At 35.5% G+C, this 20,252-nt stretch overlaps 1 protein-coding gene across 6 annotated transcripts in view; it reads right to left on the reverse strand.

Annotated features, from left to right (window-relative positions):
- Positions 1–20,252, reverse strand: part of LOC115212742 (sodium/calcium exchanger 3-like) — a 317,321-nt gene that overhangs the window by 40,454 nt on the left and 256,615 nt on the right. For 2 of the 6 annotated variants that reach the window (XM_036503893.1, XM_036503892.1), the window contains exons 5-6: positions 14,939–15,109; positions 4,355–4,546 (exon numbers count right to left, since the gene is read on the reverse strand). The exons of the other annotated variants lie outside the window; for them this stretch is intronic. In XM_036503893.1, the coding sequence (XP_036359786.1) occupies positions 4,355–4,546; positions 14,939–15,109 (363 nt within the window). The remainder of the gene's footprint in view (positions 1–4,354; positions 4,547–14,938; positions 15,110–20,252) is intronic. 6 annotated transcript variants of the gene reach the window in all.

A 20,252-nucleotide genomic window follows, 5' to 3' on the forward strand; every position in this document is an offset into this window, starting at 1 on the left:
GCTTCAGACCATTTTCTAAAGAATTGTCAGCTATCATGCTGTGCTTCATATTAACTGACTTGACTGATTAATTCAATAAGATTTTGGATAATTTTCAAAAGGTAAGAATAGTGAAAAGAATACTTTTTGTTTTGTTTTGGCTTTTTTTTTTTATTTGAGATATGGCAATTGAATTATTTTCAATGCCATATGAAATAGTTTGCATGACATTGTAGTTTAGCTGGTCACTCGTTTCAGAATACTTGGCATCAATATACATTTTTAAGATAGATATATGGAAAAATAGAATATTGAACTCTTAATGATAGTGAAGACGACTGAAACAATACAGGCTTCAGTATTATTCTATTCTCAAATATTGGTTTCAAATTTTGGTACAAAGCCAGTAAGTATGGAGAAGCTCAGTCAATTAGATCAACCCCAGTGCTCAAGTGGTACTTATTTTATTGACTCCAAAATGATGAAAAGCAAAGTCAACCTCAGTGGGATTTGAACTCAGAATGCAATGATTCAGCATTTTGCCCAGGATGCAAACAATTCTGCCATCTTGCCCTTTTACTGTTCCCAAATATTGTCATCATCAATGTAAAAGCATTTTTACAATATTTTTTTCTTATACCTAGCTTTGCCAAAACAATATTACAAAGATCTAGAACAGTTTGGTTATTTCATTCTTTTTTCCATAATGTCATTTGTTGCAATCTACAAGAATCATAATAGTTTGTGGAAAGTTTCATTTCTAAGTGTGATAGATGGTAGAGTTGTCAAGATGTTGGAGAATATACCCTGTGTTAATTAATTACATCTTTCAATGTTCTGAGTTCAAATCATGTTGGGGTTAAGTAAGTTTTCATCTTGCCAAGGGTCAACAAAGCAAGTACCACTTGGTATACAATCAGTTGTTATCTGCCCACAAAAGTATCAGTGGGACTGAGCATTCAACAGATGCCCCACATCACCAAAAGATCACTCAACTGGTTATTGATCTAAACTGGAGCATCAAGTCATCATCATTATCGTTTAATGTCCGTTTTCCAAGCTGGCATAGGTTGAATGGTCTGACAGGAGCTGGAATCACCAAAGAGCTGTCTAGGCTTCAACTGTCCGTTTTGGCATGGTTTCTATGGCTTGATGCCCTTCTTAATGCCAATCCTTTACAAAGCGTGCTGGGTACTTTTTATATAACACTAGCATGAGTGCATTTTATGTGGCACTGGCACAAAACAGTAATGAACATAGGTCAGTCAATCATAACGAACCCCAAAGCAAAGACAATTGGGTCATATTTAAAGACCAGCAGACTTATGTCATCAACTAAATATGGTATACAAACTGACATCTTAATGAAGACAAACCTTACTGTGACCTTAAACAACATACTTAACTCTGTCACAATCCAACAAGTGCTGTAACAATTGAAGAGTTTACACATCTACAAACCAACCAAAACGACTCAGTATGAACAACAATGTGATAATTATATGATAATCATCATCATCGTTTAATGTCCATTTTCCGTGCTAGCATTGGTTGGACGGTTCAACCGGGGCCTGAGAAGCCAGGAGGCTGCACCAGGCTCCAGTCTGATCTGGCAGTGTTTCTACAGCTGGATGCCCTTCCTAACTCTAACCACTCCGTGAGTGTAGTGGGTGCTTTTTACGTGCCAGGAGAGGCTGGCAACAGCCACGATCGGTTGGTGGTTTTTATGTGCCATCAACACGGAAACCAGTCAAGGCGGCGCTGGTATTGGCCACATATGAATGGTGCTTTTTACGTGCCACCGGCTTACGTACAACCATAAATGGCATAGATTATAATAAGTAACCTAATTCCAAGAGAAAACATTATAGAAATTTTATATCTTATAAATCAAACATCACATAAGTCTTGTGCTGCCTTCTGTATTCTGTTTTAAATTACTTTCCATATTTCAAGCCAATGAGAGAGCATCTGCACAAGTGTTCAACCTACTAGAAACAATAGCCATATTTTCCTCCAACCATACCTTAGCATGTAAGAAAAAAGTGGGTGTGTGTGGGGGGGGGATGTGTCACATCAGATAGCATAGTGCTTCATATACATAAAGGTAGTGGCTGGAACACCATTTATCATGATCCTAAATATTATGCTTTCTACAATAGTTTCCTTTAAGTCTTTTCTTTTGATAGATTCTCTCATTGTAAGGCTTGTTTAGCTGTTCTTCTTTCACTATGCCAACAAAGAAACCTCTATGTGGTTGCTTGGCCTGCAAAAAATAGCAGCCCAGTCTCTCTCATATCACACATTAGCATTTTCTTTTTTATGGACGCATTGGTAAAAGCAGTCATAGAATTACTGTAACAAAAGAAAAAGAAAGAAAGAAAGAAAAATGATAGGATGGAGATGGCTGAAAAACCTGTGACCATAGGTCAGCTCACTCAGGAATTATTCAGAGTTAGACCACCATCACCACCACCTATACATATATCCATCATAATCAATGACTATGTGGATCAACCAGATATGTCTCTATGGTAATGTGCAAATGGATGGATAAATGCAGACATCTGCCATTATTATCACACATTATATCATTGCTTTGCTTGTAAATTACTACTAATCTACAAAATAGTTGTTGACAGACAACAAGAATACACGCTAACTCACACAAACCATTTTGACCTGGAGATAGCAACAAAAGGCATGTTTTTTCTTTTCTTTTGCGAGTTTTTTTTTCTTCTCTTTCCCTGATTTGGCTGGTGGAGTGGGATGCCCTCTCAGGCTAATTTGTTATCAGATGACATCAGTGCTCATGCAAAACATAGCAAGCTAAAGAGATATCTATAAATGCAAACAGTTTATGTAGTTTATCAATTAGAAATAGAAAAATAGAAAAGAGGAGGAAATTAATTGCCAGAGACCAGACTTGTTATATAGACAATTGAAATGAATGTATGTGTGTGTGTGCATGCACATGTGTACTAATGTATGTACACAAGAAAATGAGCAGCATGAAAAATTGCAGGCACATATGAGAATAAGTGCATTATTTGTGTATTAAGGCTACTGTTGGTTTCATGTTAAGGAAGTCCTCAACAATATTCAAGCCTATCACACAGAACATTGGTGTTTGTCTTCATTTTACATTAATCATATATATATATATATATATATATATATATATATATATATATGAGCAAAACGCACCCCTGTCCAGTGGACGGTGCTGAATCATATCTGCTGAATAAAAAGCAATCAGTGTTTTCTTTTCATTCGAAAAAAAATTAAGCATGCCTTTATTTCAATAAAATATTTTGGTTTTGTTAAATGAAGTTAAGGCAAAAAAAATACTTCATGAGAAACCAAATAGTCTTTCCTTCATTCATGCCAAGTTTGAAGAAAATATCACTTTTGCATCTTACATTTTTGGTCTCTTAAATATACTGCTTTTTGTGGCATTATTTCAAGCCAGCTGGCTTTTTTTGCACAAACTGCATGTGCATTTTTCTCACATATGCATAGTATCGATTGCAACAGCTGATGTACTTGCGTGTACAAATGCACATTCCCACGGCTTTATCAATCGCATTCTCACTTGGAATTGATTTTTGTAATTTTTTCTAGACTTATACACGCCCTGATACCATCGGTATCTACATATCAAATTTGAGCGCAATTGGATGGAGGATGCCCGAGATCCTAGAAGTCACAGACAGACAGACAGAACGGTTTTATATAATAGATAATCATAATGCATGATATCTTCAAACACCAACCCTACAATGTCATTCTAACAATAAAACAATTACATCATTAAAATCTTGAAAGTACAAGATAATGCATGATTGATTCAAAACAATGTGAATAAATAAGCTTTAAATTAGGCAGAGTAATCTGAGTGCTAAAAGGTTTAAGGACTCAAAAGCTTACAGTTGGGATAAGGTAAAAAAGTAAAGACCCCCTTTAGTCATGAATGACCATGAGATTGCACCTAGGAACTAGGAAGTTACCCTCCGAGGTACAAGTCCGGGCAAGATTGTTTATAGAAGAACAGCAGTCACCCATGCATACCAGCCTCCCCTCCCCATCCCATCAATATTATCCAAGGAAAAGACAAAGGCTGATACAGCTTGGCCACAGTGATGTCACAACTCATTTTCTACAGCTGAGTGAACTGGAGCAACACGAAATAAAGTGTCCTGCTCAAAAACACAACACACAACCTGGTCCGGGAATTGAACTCACTACTTCATGATTAGAACCCAGTATTCTATGTTTGCTATGTTTTGTGTCTCTCTCTGAATACTGAACTGCTGAAGACAATCTAAGGAATTAAATGATGACGGCTATCAGTGCAGCTGGTGCGTATTCTGACCTGACATTCTCTGATGCACGGGGGCAGTATTAGAAGTAGAAGGAGATTTAGGCATTGAAGCCTTTCCACTAGAGTGTTTGTCTTTCTCGGATTCGTTTTGCATCAAACTGACTTTGGCGGAGTTTAGCGTCTCAATTGTATCCTCGACAAAGCTGCTTTGAGAGATTTTGCGTAAAAATGTTGACATTGTGCCTAAAATAACAACAACAACAACATCAACAAAAATAATGATAATAAAAATAAAATAAACAAGACAAAATAAATAGTAGCAGCATGGAGCTGAGCTTCTGTTTCATGTGGTATGATGGTGCAGAGAAAGGATTTTCTATTGAAAGGAACAACACAATCAGTAATTATTTAGTAAATTGCTAACTGAACTGATACTGCTGCTGCTACTACTACTACTACTACTGATGATGATGATGATGATGATAATAATAAACAATACAAAAAGCAAACAAATGATAAAACTGACAACAGAATTTATCAGTGTTCAATACATATAAAGTGAAAATCATTCAGTGTAGCTCATGTCACTGAAATAAATAAGATTTGATAATAATATTATTTTCATTGATTTTTTTTTTATACACTTTATTTGGATTGCAGTTTTGTTAATTTTTATCGATTTCTTTTTTCTTCTTGTCATATTTTAACATTAAAGATTACTGTAGGCCAAAACTATACACTGTTTAAATATGTTAACAATAAGAATCCAAGATATTCTTCATAAATGAAATAAAAAATCAGAATGCCATACAAGAATACTTCTTCACTCAACAATGGCAAGGAAAGAAATAACTAACTGTAGCTAATGAAATATTTCTTGAAAAAAGAGAGAGAGAGAAAAAAAAAGCAGTATCTAAATTTGGGTTCTTATACATGCAATTTATATCTGGAAAAGGGAAGTACAAAATTTAAAAAAAGGGATAGAATTTAGAGCAAGATACACATGCACACACAAACACATATGTATACAGATATATACACAGGTTTATATATGCATCACATATATTTGAAATTTAGGTATTTCTAATATAAATTTACAAAAAAAAAAAAAAAAGCCCAGAACTAAGAGACTAGTGAGTTCATTTAAAAAAAAAACTTCATTTACAAAGCAAACAATGGAAGTCATTATGCAGTCACACAACCTGCTAGAAAGAGCAGCAAAGTCCCTTTCAGATCACATTCTAACCCCTCTTAAAAATAGGAAGAACACTCATGATAATGCAGTTCTTGACCTTTTTCTCTCTCATTTTTTTAAGATTTGATAAATGAAGAAAAGAGTAAGGAAGGACAACCCTCATGATATTTTCAATTTTCAGGGTGTGTGAGACTTGCAGGGGGAATGGTGGAAGTTATCTTCAGACTAAAAGCCTGGCCTGAATGCTTGAGATGGATTAGATTCTTTGAAAGACACCCACAAGCTAGGATGAATGTGTTGAAGTTGGCAATGGATTAAGTCTACAACCTGAAACAGAAATGGTTTTTTCAATGAGCGTCCACATTGTGCTCTTCCACCAAAATTAATCCTTTAGCATTGAAACTGGCCATATCCAGCCAATATATTGTGCCTGTTTCATATTTAAACAAGACAGATCCAGCCTCTCACACCTAGCCTCTAATATCATTCGAGAAATATACAATCACATCAATGAAATCTCAAAGCTACAAGATAATACAGGATTAATTTGTAAACAATGTGAATAAATAAGGAATACAATAGATGGAGTAATCTGAATACTAAAGGATTAGTATACAAGACTTTAATTGACCTAAGGCTATAGTAGAAGACTCTTACCTGAGGGGCCCCCATGGTGGTAGCTGATATTGAACCTTAAACCATTTAGTTGTGAAGCAGGTATTTCAATTATGCAACCCTGCCTGTGTCTCCAAAAGACAGGATGAACAAGGCAAGAACAACTAGCTTTGATTATATGTATGCTCAATCAGAATTATCCTTGGGGTTAGCAACTTAATTTCCAACAAGAAATGTGAATAGAAATGAGGATAAGTAAATTATTTGAAATTTCATCTTTTGACTAATCACAAAACTGAAACTTTTTCCTTCTTATGGAAAGTGTTGAGCTAGACTGAATCACTGGAAATTATTTTATCGATCAAACTTTGCCCCAGAACTCAAACCTTAGATGAATGAATTTTAAAATAAACTTGAAACTGGGGTAGGTGGGAGAACTACATAGAGCAATTCATGTAGTCCAGATCAATAAGTTTTTCAGTAGTCAGACATATCAATTGGTGTGGGGTGGGCAGAGAGGAATGAATTGTCATTAAAATGTTATGTCTTCAGAGTCATTCTGATAAATGTCTAAAATTTTTCAAAAATAGTATTGATGTATCTAAATAAAAAAACGTCTAAGTTTTACTAGTTTGTCAACCAATTTAATCTAAGAATACTTTGAAGTAAACAATTTCTTAGTGGAAGAGACATGATAGTAGTTTAACACACACATAAATATACACACCATTATATTTGATTCTAGTATATTTTGTAATAATATTATTATACACATCATAAAGGAATTAAAGTGTCTTATTTGTACACCCCTAACCTAGTCACTACTATTACTAAGTAGTAAATAAAATACTATTATAGATAAACATAAGTAAACAAGCAATATGAGTGTATTTTAAGTGGTTATCATGGCAACTATAATGCAATTGTAAATGGGAATTATTGACATAAAATCAAATATCTAACACCTGTAGAAGTCTGGGGAGTAGACAATGGCATTCCAGAACCAAAGACAGACATATAAAACTAAGAAATTATTTTCAGTCTAGCTTGTTTTTGCAGCCATGTGGTTTTGGGTTTGGTCCACTGCACAACACCTTGAGCAAGTGTCTTCTACTATAGTCCCGAGATCAACAAATGCTTTGTGAGTGAATTTGATAGAAGGAAACAGTGTTGGAGCCTGTTTATATATATATATATATATATATATATATTAAGGCGGCGAGCTGGCAGACACGTTAGCATGCCGGGCAAAATGCATAGCCGTATTTCGTCTGCCGTTACGTTCTGAGTTCAAATTCCGCCAAGGTCGACTTTGCCTTTCATCCTTTCGGGGTCGATAAATTAAGTACCAGTTTGGCACTGGGGTTGATGTAATCGACTTAATCCCTTTGTCTGTCCTTGTTTGTTCCCTCTGTGTTTAGCCCCTTGTAGGTAGTAAAGAAATATATATATATGGTAAATGAAAGACTGAAGATGGAATATACAAGAATTTATTATTAATCACGACAATTGTTTTGACACATCTAGTATCGATCCCTCATGGGTGGGGCACTCAACAACTGGTTCAGGAGCATGTGTGTCTCATCGGGTGATAAATAGACACAACTCGTTAAAATAACAGTTCTGCAATGTATCCTCTCATTTCGTAGAAAGAAATGTAGTAGAACAAAGGAAATAGCTTCATTTACATTGAAGATCAAAAATAAAATCACAGATGCAAAAAAGAACACAATACAGTGAGAAAAGAATTGAAAATAACCGTTAACAAATATGGATGTATAAACACCCTTGAGCAAGCTGCATGGTGTATGTACACTCACTCATACAAGCATGTGCACATGTGTTTGGTGCACTCATGATCACAAAGCAAGTTAAATATCTACTTGGTATTTATAAGAATGGAGAGGTTAAAACTAAACTTAATTCATCCATACTTTAAAGTAAATTATAACAGTTACTCAAATTCATCCCCACTGCATTGTGAGAAAGTGCAATCATATGCATATAGGCATCTTGTGAGTCTTTCAGAAATTCTATTAATGATCTTCTTGTTGATCCACAGAATAAACAGAGATTTCTTGTAGCAGAGATGGCATCTCCTGGAAATTATATTGTATGGTTATGCTGTACTTAATTTTATCCTCCTTCAGTCATCATACAAAATCAGCCAAAGATGTTGAATGTCTCTTATTGATTGTCTTAAAGCTGGCAATATGGTTATGATAACGATTCTTAAATGAATCAGCTGTCTGCCCAATGTAAGCATATGGACCTCTCCTTGTGTGCACAGTACATTTATATACAAGACTTGTATTCACACAAAGGTTCATCAATTTGATTTTTCTCTGCATGAGAATTTATCATATTTATTTGTATATAAGGTAGTTCTAACTATATTACTGTGTTAGCTGTATCGTAAGCATTTCTACTCATACAATTTGGCTGTAATTGGTGTTTTTCATTGTGGCTTATATCTCCTTCATTGGTATTTAGATGTGCATGTTTGCTAGATCCAGTAGGTGGGTTATTGAACCTTTGTTGCATTTAACTATTGTTTATGTGGTGCATAAGCTACTCTAAATTAGCAGAATTAGTGTAGGAGACCTTCATGGTGTTCGATTAAAAATACATACATATATACATACATACACAAACACACACATGTGTGTGTGTATGTATACATTTAAATATATTATCAACATAACTGACTTAACAATAATTCAAAATGTGTGTGTGTGTGTGTATCTTTGTGTTAATGTTTGTCTTCCCAAATCACTTGACAACTAGGTTTATTTAATTAATTATTTGTCTCTGTAACTTACCAGTTTGGCAAAAGAGACTGGTAGAATAAATACCAGACTTAAGAAAAAAAAAGTAGTAAGATTGATTTGTTCAACTAAACTCTTCAAGGCAGTCCTCCAGCATGGCTGCAGTCCAATGAGTGAAACAAGTAAGAGTTAAAAGAAAATTATGTAACTATTACACACTACATTATTTACATTTGACAAATATTTGTCCTCATCTTGTTTGTTGTTAATAATAGACAGAGAACACCACTGGAAAATACAAAAACTAAAAGAAGCAGCACATATGCTAGGACACAACAACCTCCTAAGCAGACTAAGTGCAGATATGAGCAGCATATGGGAACCAGTATTAAGGAAGGATAGAAAAATATTAGATTTATAAGCCCTAAAATTCACTCTATAATTGCCCACAGGCATATGGCGTAGTGGTTAAGATTCCGAGTTCGATTCCAAGCAGTGACCTGAATAATAATAACATCGAAAAATATCTTAGGAATGAGAACCCAGGTTTGATATTTCTCCAAGACACCTGATGAAGGCTGGAGGATATAACAACAAACAAGATGAGGAAAAATATCCATCAAATGTAAATAATGTACATAATTCCTCTTCTCTTAAATATAGAACTGTACTACACACTACAGTTTGTCTTTGATAGTTTGCTGATAGAAGCAATGTGATGGTATTGTGGAAGATAGACAAAGAACAGAGTTAACAGTTGAGAAGTTATATTCTAACAAAGAAAGCATTTCTATTACAAATGAATTCTCAAGAAAGTATAGTGGAGCCATAATCCACAGGAGAGTGAACAGAGGAAGCAAACCCAGTAAGTACTTCTGAAGAGACGACAATGAAGACTAAAATTTTAAACTTATTATGTAGCAGACCACAAAGAATATAGTTGTATTAAATTATTTGTAAATCTGCATGGCATTTGCATGTCAAGCGTTGGTCTGATATTAACCAGACAAAACTTTGTCAGTGTGAAAGACGATTTCTCTGGTGAATACACACATTTATATATATTTAGGCATGGGTGTGAGGTTAAGAAGTTTGCTTTCTAACTGCATTGCTCCAGGTTCAACCCCACTGAGTGGCATGTTGGGTAAATGTATCCCACAGTAACTCTGGGCTGACCAAAGCTTTGTGAGTAGATTTGGTAGATGAAAACTGAAAGAAGCCCATCATAAATACATATTTTTTTTACTCTTTTAGTTGTTTCAGTCATTTGACTGCAGCCATGCTGGAGCACAATCTCATAGGGTCTTTTCTTTAGTCGAAGAAATCAACCCCGAGACTTATTCTTTGTAAGCCTAGTACTTATTCTATTGGACTCTTTTGCCAAACTGCTAAGTTACAGGGACATAAATACACCAACATTGGTTATCAAGTGATGGTGGGGGGACAAACACAGGCATAAAGACACACTCACATAAATACACACACACACATACATATATATATATATATATATATGACTCGTGGCCGACTCGTGGCTGATGCCAGCACCGCCTTGACTGGCTTCCGTGCCGGTGGCACATAAAATACACCAATCCGACCGTGGCCGTTGCCAGCCTTGCCTGGCACCTGTGCAGGTGGCACGTAAAAAGCACCCACTACACTCACGGAGTGGTTGGCGTTAGGAAGGGCATCCAGCTGTAGAAACATTGCCAGATAAGACTGGAGCCTGGTGCAGCCTTCTGGCTTCCCAGATCCCCAGTCAAACCGTCCAACCCATGCTTGCATGGAGAACGGACGTTAAACGATGATGATGATGATGATGACAGGCTTCTTTCAATTTCCATCTACCAAACCCACACACAAGGCTTTGGTTGCCCCAAGGCTATAGTGGAAGATACTTACCCAATGCAGTGTGTGAGTGTGTGTGTGCATTGAACTCAAAATGTAAAGATGGACAAAATGCTGCTAAGCATTTTTCCCACAATACTAATGATTTACCTTTTGTTCAATATTAAAAAGAAAAGACAAAGTTTGATTGCACAACTATGCACATGATCTAGATGCTTTTGGCAATGAAGCTCTGAGATATCTAACAAAAATACAGTACAACGACATGTATCATTTGATAATGATTTATCTGACTCACGAATAAGTTTTATTTATATAATTTTTGATGTTGTTTTCTTTTCCAATAGTAATAGTTGTCATCGTCATTTTCCACCTCAGTTTGATATATAAACCAAGTTAAGATTCAAATGAAGCATGTTATCCTTCACTCAAGCTGTTAAAACATTTATTTTAATTACATTGCATTATCTTAATTCTTTTAGCATTTTCAATTAGTTTAAACTGTATGATTACAGTCATGCAAGAGCGCGTGTTATTTCAGGTGTTATGCAGTTAATTTGGCTGCTTGATATGCTAACAGATGTAAACCAGCTACAAAACGGGTGGTACCTAAGATATTGGACATGAAATAAATATCAGCAAAATCACCATCAGATTTCAGATATTAAAAATTAAACATAATATGATACAATTTCAAATGAGAATACTAAGATCTAAATCATTGCCCATCTTGTTTGCGGCACACGGAGGAGTTTAAATATCTTGGGACCATATTCATAAGTGATGTGTGGCAGGAAGCTCAAGTGGATGCTAAACTTGCAGTGCTGACACAGTACTGTGCCAACTCCAACATCCAATTCTTAGAAGAGGAGAGAGAGAGAGAGGTTGGTAAGGAAAGCAGTTTCATGTTTATCCTCATGAATATTGGGGATTGATTAAGTAAGTATAGTCATGAGATTCTCTTGGAGTGAAAAGCTCAGAGAGTTTCTCCGGGTTAAGCCACTACTTCTATGCACTGAGAGGTCACAGCTCCAGTATTACGACATGTGACCAGAATGTTGCAAGAAAGAATCACAAGAAGAATTCTTCAAGACAAGTCAACTAACAAGAGACCTAGGGTAGACCACAAATAACATGGTTGGATAATATTCATAGTCTCCGTTGGTTAAACTTGGGAATCCAGCTGATTCTGATAGGACCTATGGAAGAAGCGCTGAGAATTCTACTCTCATGACTCTCCCAGGAATGGTGGGTAGAGAAAACTAATAGATGGATAGCTTGGAATTGTTTAAAGTGTTATCATCATAGTTCTACTGAAGCAGAATAACATTCATCATCACCATCAACATCATCATTTAATGGCAGTTGTCCATGGTGGTATGGGTTGGATGGTTTGACCAGGACTGAGGAGTTGTACTGGACTCCAGTCTGATTTGGCATGGTTTCTATGGCTGGATGCCCTTCCTAACACTAATCACTCCAAGAGTGTAATGAGTGCTTCTTACGTGTCACTGGCATGGGTGCCAGTTGATAACTTTTTTTCTATTTATGCTGGTATCTCAGGAAAATATTTTATCCTGCTAATGATTAAAAATATTAACGTATAATGTTACAAAGAGAATATTGTGCCTGCTTACATTGTCTAATTCTTTAGCATTTAAACCTGCCTTATCTGGCCAAAATATTCTACCTATCTTATGTTCAAACAGGCCAGATCTGGTTTCTAACACCAACCCTATAATATTATTCTAAAAATTAACAATTACCTCATTGAAATCTTAAAACTAAGATATAATGCATGATTAATTCATAACAATGTGAATAAATAAGTATTACTCTGCACAGAATAATCTGAAAGCTAAAGAGTTAAAGCATTTCTTATATATGGTATTCTTTCAATACATTTTCAACAGAATGAATAACTCAAATAAAAATGGACCAATAGATTATCATGAACAATTCTCAGTGATTTAGTAGCGCTTTCATTTCTGACATAAACATAAAAATAATTTCAGAGTTGTGCTTGTCTTACAAGTTACTTGATCTGAAACCAGGTGTCAAACCAAGAAATAATGATGCCATTTACTAACACATAAGGCTGTTGAATTCACTTCAAATTTATCTATTCAATTATTTTCCTTGCACGACTGCAACCTGGTCACTGGTAAAGTTCCAACATTGATAGAGGAACTGTGTTAGTGATGACATAGCAATTAAGTGATGAAAAGTTTGATATCTCATGGGATAAATTTAAAGCAAATTTAATAGCTTTGTGTTATTAAGTGGTTCTTCCACAACATAGTTGATAAAAATAATAGGTAAGAGCTTCCAAGGTAGACGAGACATCAAGCGGATGACAAAAAGTGCAGTTTTCAACGATGCTGTCTTCTAAGACTGCAGTTTCAGTATTATCTACATGGAACTTGCACCATTTCAAAAATCAAATGTTTCAAGAAAAATGCAATTTAAAAGAAACTATGTATTCATGGTTCCTTATAAACTGCTAACCATTTTGTAGTTTGTTTATCTGAATAAGTGAAAGTGTATGACCTAGTGGTTAGGGTATTGCATTCAAAATAGCAAGGTCGTGGTTTCAATTACCAGACAGGGTGGTATATTTTGTTTTGGAGAAAAAACATTTCATTTCATGGTGTGCTGGACTGGCTCCTGTGCAGGTGGCACATAAAAAGCACCATTTGAGCATGGCTGTTGCCAGTACCGCCTGACTGGCCCTTGTGCTGGTGGCACGTGAAAGCACCCACTACACTCTCGGAGTGGTTGGCGTTAGGAAGGGCATCCAGCTGTAAAAACTCTGCCAGATCAGATTGGAATCTGGTGCAGCCAGACCTCAGTCAAATTGTCCAACCCATGCTAGCATGGAAAGCAGACGTTAAACAATGATGATGATGATGATGATGATGATGATGCTGCAATCCACTCTGCTCTTAATGAGTAACCCTGTGAAACACTGGAATCCCATTCAAGGTGAATACTGTGATTGAGCTCACTTATATGTAGTGGAAACCAAATAGCAGGTTTCTATGAGTCCTAGGACTGAATCACTAATGTCCAGTGACTGACAACGATGATGTCAATGATGATGACAATGTTCATAATGATGATGACTATGATGATGATTAAAAGCAATTATACACTAACAACCTGGTACTATCACAAAATAGAAGAACAGTGAGTGTAACAGTATAAACGCATTTTGAAGGACTGACATGAGTCATGGTGTGTATGTAACAAACATAAAATATTAAGTTACATTAAGTTAAAAAAAATATTCATAAACCTTTTAGATAAAAGAAACTATTTAATCATATTTCATTAAGTTAAACCTAAATTTGTGTGTGTGTGAGAGTGTATCAACACCTGGATATCAAAGTAAAACAATTATTTCTAACACAGTAAAATAAACTGATAAACCAAGTTAATAAAATACTTGCTAGACATAAAAAAAAAAAAAAAAAAAAAAAACGATGCAGTTTCAGATATCAACATCGTTAATGAGAGGAGATAGCTTTGCTTTTATATGGGAACGATAGTTAGGTTAAGTGAAGAAGATAGCTAGAATTATAAAAAGGGTGAGTAATCAATTAAAATATAAATACAAGTATATAAAATATTACATGAAACAATATAATTGATTTGCATACTGACTATACTATGTACACAGCAGAGTAGGCAAGGAGTGGTTACTTGAAAGCTTTACTATTACTAAGATTATAGATTTAGACACTCATATGCTATAGGAGTATCTTGCTGAAAGGGTCGGTATTAAATAACAGAACTGGAGGGGTATTAGTAGTATAAATTAGAAGGGCACTCGCAAGTCTAGCAAAAAAAATTTAAAAAGCCGGGTGATGGTGAGGGCATAAAGAGCTCTCAAATGCATACCATTTACATTATAGAAACACACATATATTGCTAGGTGCTGAAAAATTGACTTCTATGTGGGGCCCACTTAAGCAAAACACACAGATAAGGCCGAGTCATTTCAAATTAAGTAAGGAGCAATAAAGTTCTACATAATTTGTTCATTCATTTTATTATAAAAGCTATATATATATTTTTTTTCAACCTGTTGGGCTAACGCATTACTTCTCAATAGTGCAAGACGCTTGGAACACACGAAAATGGTGGAGGTTTCATTCCTAAAAATCTACAAGACTGGTGACTGCTTTTGTGACAGTTATGACTGACCTGACATACGGTGTCGTATGGGTTCATTGCTTGCAGATGTAGAACTGCCAAAATTCTGTCTTTCGATAAGAGGAATCATATTTGAGTAGGGTGTCCCAGAATGTACCGAGACATTTGTCTCATCCAGAAAACAGCTGGCATCACATTCTTCAAAATAGTGTGATATAGAACCTAAAAATAGCATGCAACAGCTGAAATATGGAGGGAAAATAAGAATGGTAACATAGGCACAAGACCATAACTTTGTGGGAAGAGAAGTATGATTGGCAATATTGAACCCAAAACTTGAGCGGTACTTACTTTATAATAAAATGTAGAAGTGTATATCGGTATCTACTTCATACAGTGATGTAACTTTACACATTTTTTGAAGCTTGATGAATTAAATATCATAAGACCTTAAAAGCTAGTAAAGACACTTCTTCGTGCTTCATTACATATGTAGGAGAAATATGAGCATGAAATAGTGGATAGGGTGTTGCACTCACAATCATGGGACCATGAGTTTGATTCCCAGACAGACTGGGTGGTGCACTGTATTCTTCAACATCTGACATGCAGGGAGTGAGCCTATGTGTATCTGTGAGTGTGGTCATTTGGCAAGAAATTGCAGAACCAACTTCCTTTGATCAACAGACAATCATTAGGAAAAATATTAGAAATTTATAAAGAGAAAGATGTGATATTATGCTTTTTCCTAAGGGCATGAATAAACATATACAGAATGAAATTATTAAAGCGGGGAAAAGAAATTCTATAATGGACTTAGTTTGCCGAGAGCAAACCTTACCTTTAATAATATATCCTTAGATAATATAGATATGAATACATCCATACAATTACTATATTATGATTGCACTAATATTATAAATGATTAAAACTGTATTATGAATTATTAATATAATGCTATGAACAATTGTAATAAAATGACTAGTCTCATATTAATATTTGTTTAAGCTGGTTAATAAAGAGGTTAATACATTAAATACATCAGAATTTTTAGTGAACAAACCTGAATTGAGCAAATATATACACCATAAACAAGAGGAGTAAATAGATTTCTATGATTAACACTCATAAACACTGAAGCTTTATTATGTCTTACAATTATAACTACAACGAAGCAATAAAAAGTTCCTGTTCTCACAAAAATATGAGTCTAAATAAACTCATTTCTCTCTATCTCGTTTGTGTGTGTGTGTAAACAATGGCTGTTTTCAAGTGTTACTGTTTTTCAGAAGTTTTATTTTATTTCTTTTTCCATATTATTGTACAAGTTCCATCCAGTATATTTCGAATGGTGAAGTTCCAAAATCCATTATCAACATTTCTAATTCCCTCTTGGTCTCCCCTTCAGGATGAAGTAATGTTGGCATGTGTTACCAATGTGTTTAGTGTAGACATTACAAGAGGAATTTGAATTTTTGACAGCTAAATTTATACTCCTATCCATCAAGATACTAATCTAGTACTTCCTGTTCATATATGAGCGGTTAAAGTCAACCTTGACAACATTTGAACCTTGAATTTAAGGAGCTATATTTTTGAACTTAGCTCTTCTGCTGCTCAACAGATTTTGCCAGTCTACTACTGTAATTGTATTGTAATCATGCTGGATTAAAAGTTATAAGTGGCAAGCAACTGATCCTTTTGTAGCTATGAATTCAAGTCTTACCAAAGTCACATTCCTGAAGAGTTCATAGAATAAGAGACAGTTTTAGACAGGAACAAGTGATAACAAAAGTACAGATGTGCTAAGATAGGCACAGGAGTGACTGTGTGGTAAGAAGCTTGCTTCCCAACCACATGGTTGTGGGTTCAGTCCCACCATATGACATCTTGGGCAAGTGACTTCTACTATAACCTTGGGCTAACCAAAGCATTGTGAGTGGATTTGGTAGACAGACACTGAAAGAAGCCCATTGTATATGCCTATGTGAGTGTGCCTTTGTGTCTGTTTTGTACCGCTATCACTGTGTGACAACCGTTGTTGGTGTGTTTACATCCCTTTAAAGGTTCAGCAAAAGTGACTGATAAAATAAATACTAGAATTTAAAAAATAAAGTCCTGGGTCAATTTGTTTGACTAAAACACTTCAATGCGGTGCTCCAGCATGGCTGCAGTCAAATGATTGAAACAAGTAAAAGAATAAAAGAATAAACTATATCTAAGGTCAATTTTGCCACCATGAAGTGTTTAATCAGCACCTAAAAGCTCCAGTTATATCAACGGTCAGTTACAGCTGACCACTGATATTTGACAGGAAATAACAGAAACTGATCAAACAAGAAATAACACCCAGTGTGCATCCATGTCAGGTCAAGAGTAATTTAACCACAGGCTGATAGAAACCTGCTACTGGCAACCATGTAACTGGCACTATGTCATTTATGACATCGAGGGCTCCATTTGATCTGACCAATGGAAGAGTTTGCTTGTGAGATTAATGTGCAAGTGGCTGAGCATGCCACAGACACTCACATACTTCTCAGGGAGATTCAGCATGACACAGTGTGTGACAAGGCTGGCCCCTTGAAATACAGGTATTACTCATTTTTTGCCAACTGAGTGGACTGGAGCACTATGAAATAAAGTGTCTTGCTCAAGGACGCAATGCGCCACCGGAAATTGAACTCGTGACCCTACAATCATGTGCTGAATACCCTAACAACTAAACCATGTGCCTTCACAAGCCATGCGCAATCATGTACTGCCATACTATTGGTTTTTTGTGGTGCAGTGGTCAGAGACTAAACCAGCCCCCTATTGAACTTGCCCAGTGAGGAACAAGGATCGACACTCAAAAGGGTTATGAAACAAAACCTGTGGAAAGAAAATGAATATTCTGAGAACCAACAACGTCCTTATTCTAGAGAGGAGATGGGTGCTACTAGGACGGGAGCTCTCAACCATTTTTCATCTATGGTCCCTTTTGATCGCTAGTTTATTTTGGTGGGTCTCCCATAGCCATTCAGTGTTTAAAAACTAGTTTTATAGAAACAATTCTTTCAAAATTCCTATTTTGTTTTTCACTCATTCATTTGTGTAAGCTAAACTATGTAAAATGTTGGAGAAAGAAACTTAGCTGTTTCTTGCAATACATACCTATAGATACATCTAAAGCAAAATTTTTTCAGGGGCCCTTAAAATATCATCATGGATCCCCAATTTACTATTTTGCTGTAAGAACCTCAAAAATCTTATATAGACCTTCAGGGGCCATATGGACCCCAGTTGAGAACCACTCTACAAAACCCAAAGCAAGATCTGAATGGAAAGTTACACCAACATTTAATTCTATGCCAAGGAGGCAAGCTGGCAGAATCGTTAGCATGCTGGGTAAAATACTTAGCAGCATTTTGTTTGTCTTTACGTTCTGAGTTCAAATCCCACTGAAGTTGACTGTCTTTCAACCTTTTGGAGTTGATAAAATAGGTATCAGATGAGAACTGGGGTCGATGTAAATGACTTACTCCATCTCCTGAAATTGTTGGCCTCATGCCAAAATTTGAAACCAATATTTAAATCTATACCAGGATGGTTAAATGCATAAGAAAAAGCCCAGAATTGAATGGTGTAAAAAAGGTGGATAAAAACAAAAAAGAATTTTTAAACTGAAATTCAGGTACCTCAACAATGTTACATGAAAACAGAATAGAAATAGAGTGTATCAGACTAGCTAACAGCAGGGGGGTTGGCAGTTGAAATCTTGTCATATCTACTGTACCATTTCTTTAACAAGACAGTCCACTTTAACCCTTTCATTACCAGCCCAGCTGAAACCGGCCCTGGCTCTTTAGTACAAATATTTTGTTTTCATAAGTTTTGAATTAGAATCTTCCACCAAACCTTAGTCACAATTTATGTTCCTAACACTAGCTGAATGATAACTAAGTTATTTTACTAAATTCTTTGTTATATTTAAAGTAATTGCTAGAAACACAGAGCATCTCAAAATAAATATAATAACAAAAGGGTTAAAACAATCAGACACATTTAGATTTAACCCTTCTGATTCTATGGCACAAACACTTTCTATTTTAAAGTGATCTAAGTTAAAAACTTTCAATTAAACTCTCATGTAACCATAGCAAAGAAGACACAAGTTAGCCATTCAGTAAGACACAAATAAATATTTCTTAATGTCTAATTTTGTACTGTCCATACTGTAATCACTTTAGTTTCAACACGTATTGTCAGATTAAAACACTTACTATACAATTACATCTCCATAGTTTACTATACTCTTCCTTATTTTTTTAAATGAATTGAAAGAAAATAGTGTATTGCGACAGAAATAAGGTAACAAAAGAGTTAAAGGTGTTATATGTAACAGCATGGTAAAAACTGATGGAAGTCTCATTAACTTGCAGTATAGAGTTCCTCTCAACCTATGGGTCTTGAGAAAGCAATATGAAACTACTACCATCTATTTCTCCTCTGAATAACCAACTACACTGTCAGTCAGTCACTTACCAATGAAATAACAAGACTAAATCATGATCACTTGACAAGAAAAGAGTTGCAGCAGAACAATTTGACTAAGTGCTAAGCTATGAGCCAACAGATCGATACATTGCTTCTTAACAATGCAACAAAATTCTTAGTAAACTCACTTAACAGGAAATCTTCTAGTAGCTGTATTGGCAAGTATAGTTTGCTGTACATAGATTGAATTTAATACAATTGATCCGAATTTCATTAAATTACATTTCTGAAAGCAAATCTTGTTTGGGGCAGTAGACAATAAAGAAGACACTTTGTAATATCCTCTTTTAAATTTACATAGGCAATCAAAGTATTTTTTTGATGGTACAGAAAGACATGGGTTGTGAACTATAACATTATATTTTCTACTGTTACTAGTAATGAGTCTCAGAACTGATTAGATTATAGAGGGAACTTTAGTCTTCATCATCATCATCATCATCATCATCATCATTTAACGTTAATTTTCTGTGCTGGCATGGGTTGGACAGTTTGGTTGGAGCTTGTAAAAGCCAGGAGCTGCACCAGGTTCCATTGTCTGTTTTCACATGGTTTCTACAGCTGGATGCCCTTCCTAATACCAACCGCTCCACAGAGTGAACTAGTATTAATTCTGCTGTGGCAGATTGGCCTTCTTGAACACAGCAATGTACCAGATATTTTGGTCCTTAGTCATCCCCTTCATAAGGCTCAGTGTCTTGGGATTGGCCTTCAATAATTTGTGGTCTCCCTCTTCCACAAGTTCCATCCACCTCAAATGATTGGCACGTCTGTATGCAACTATCTACATCCATACACATCACTTAACTAAACCAGCCCAGTTTTC

This window comes from Octopus sinensis, linkage group LG6 (assembly GCF_006345805.1).
Source record: "Octopus sinensis linkage group LG6, ASM634580v1, whole genome shotgun sequence".
NCBI lineage: Eukaryota > Metazoa > Mollusca > Cephalopoda > Octopoda > Octopodidae > Octopus > Octopus sinensis.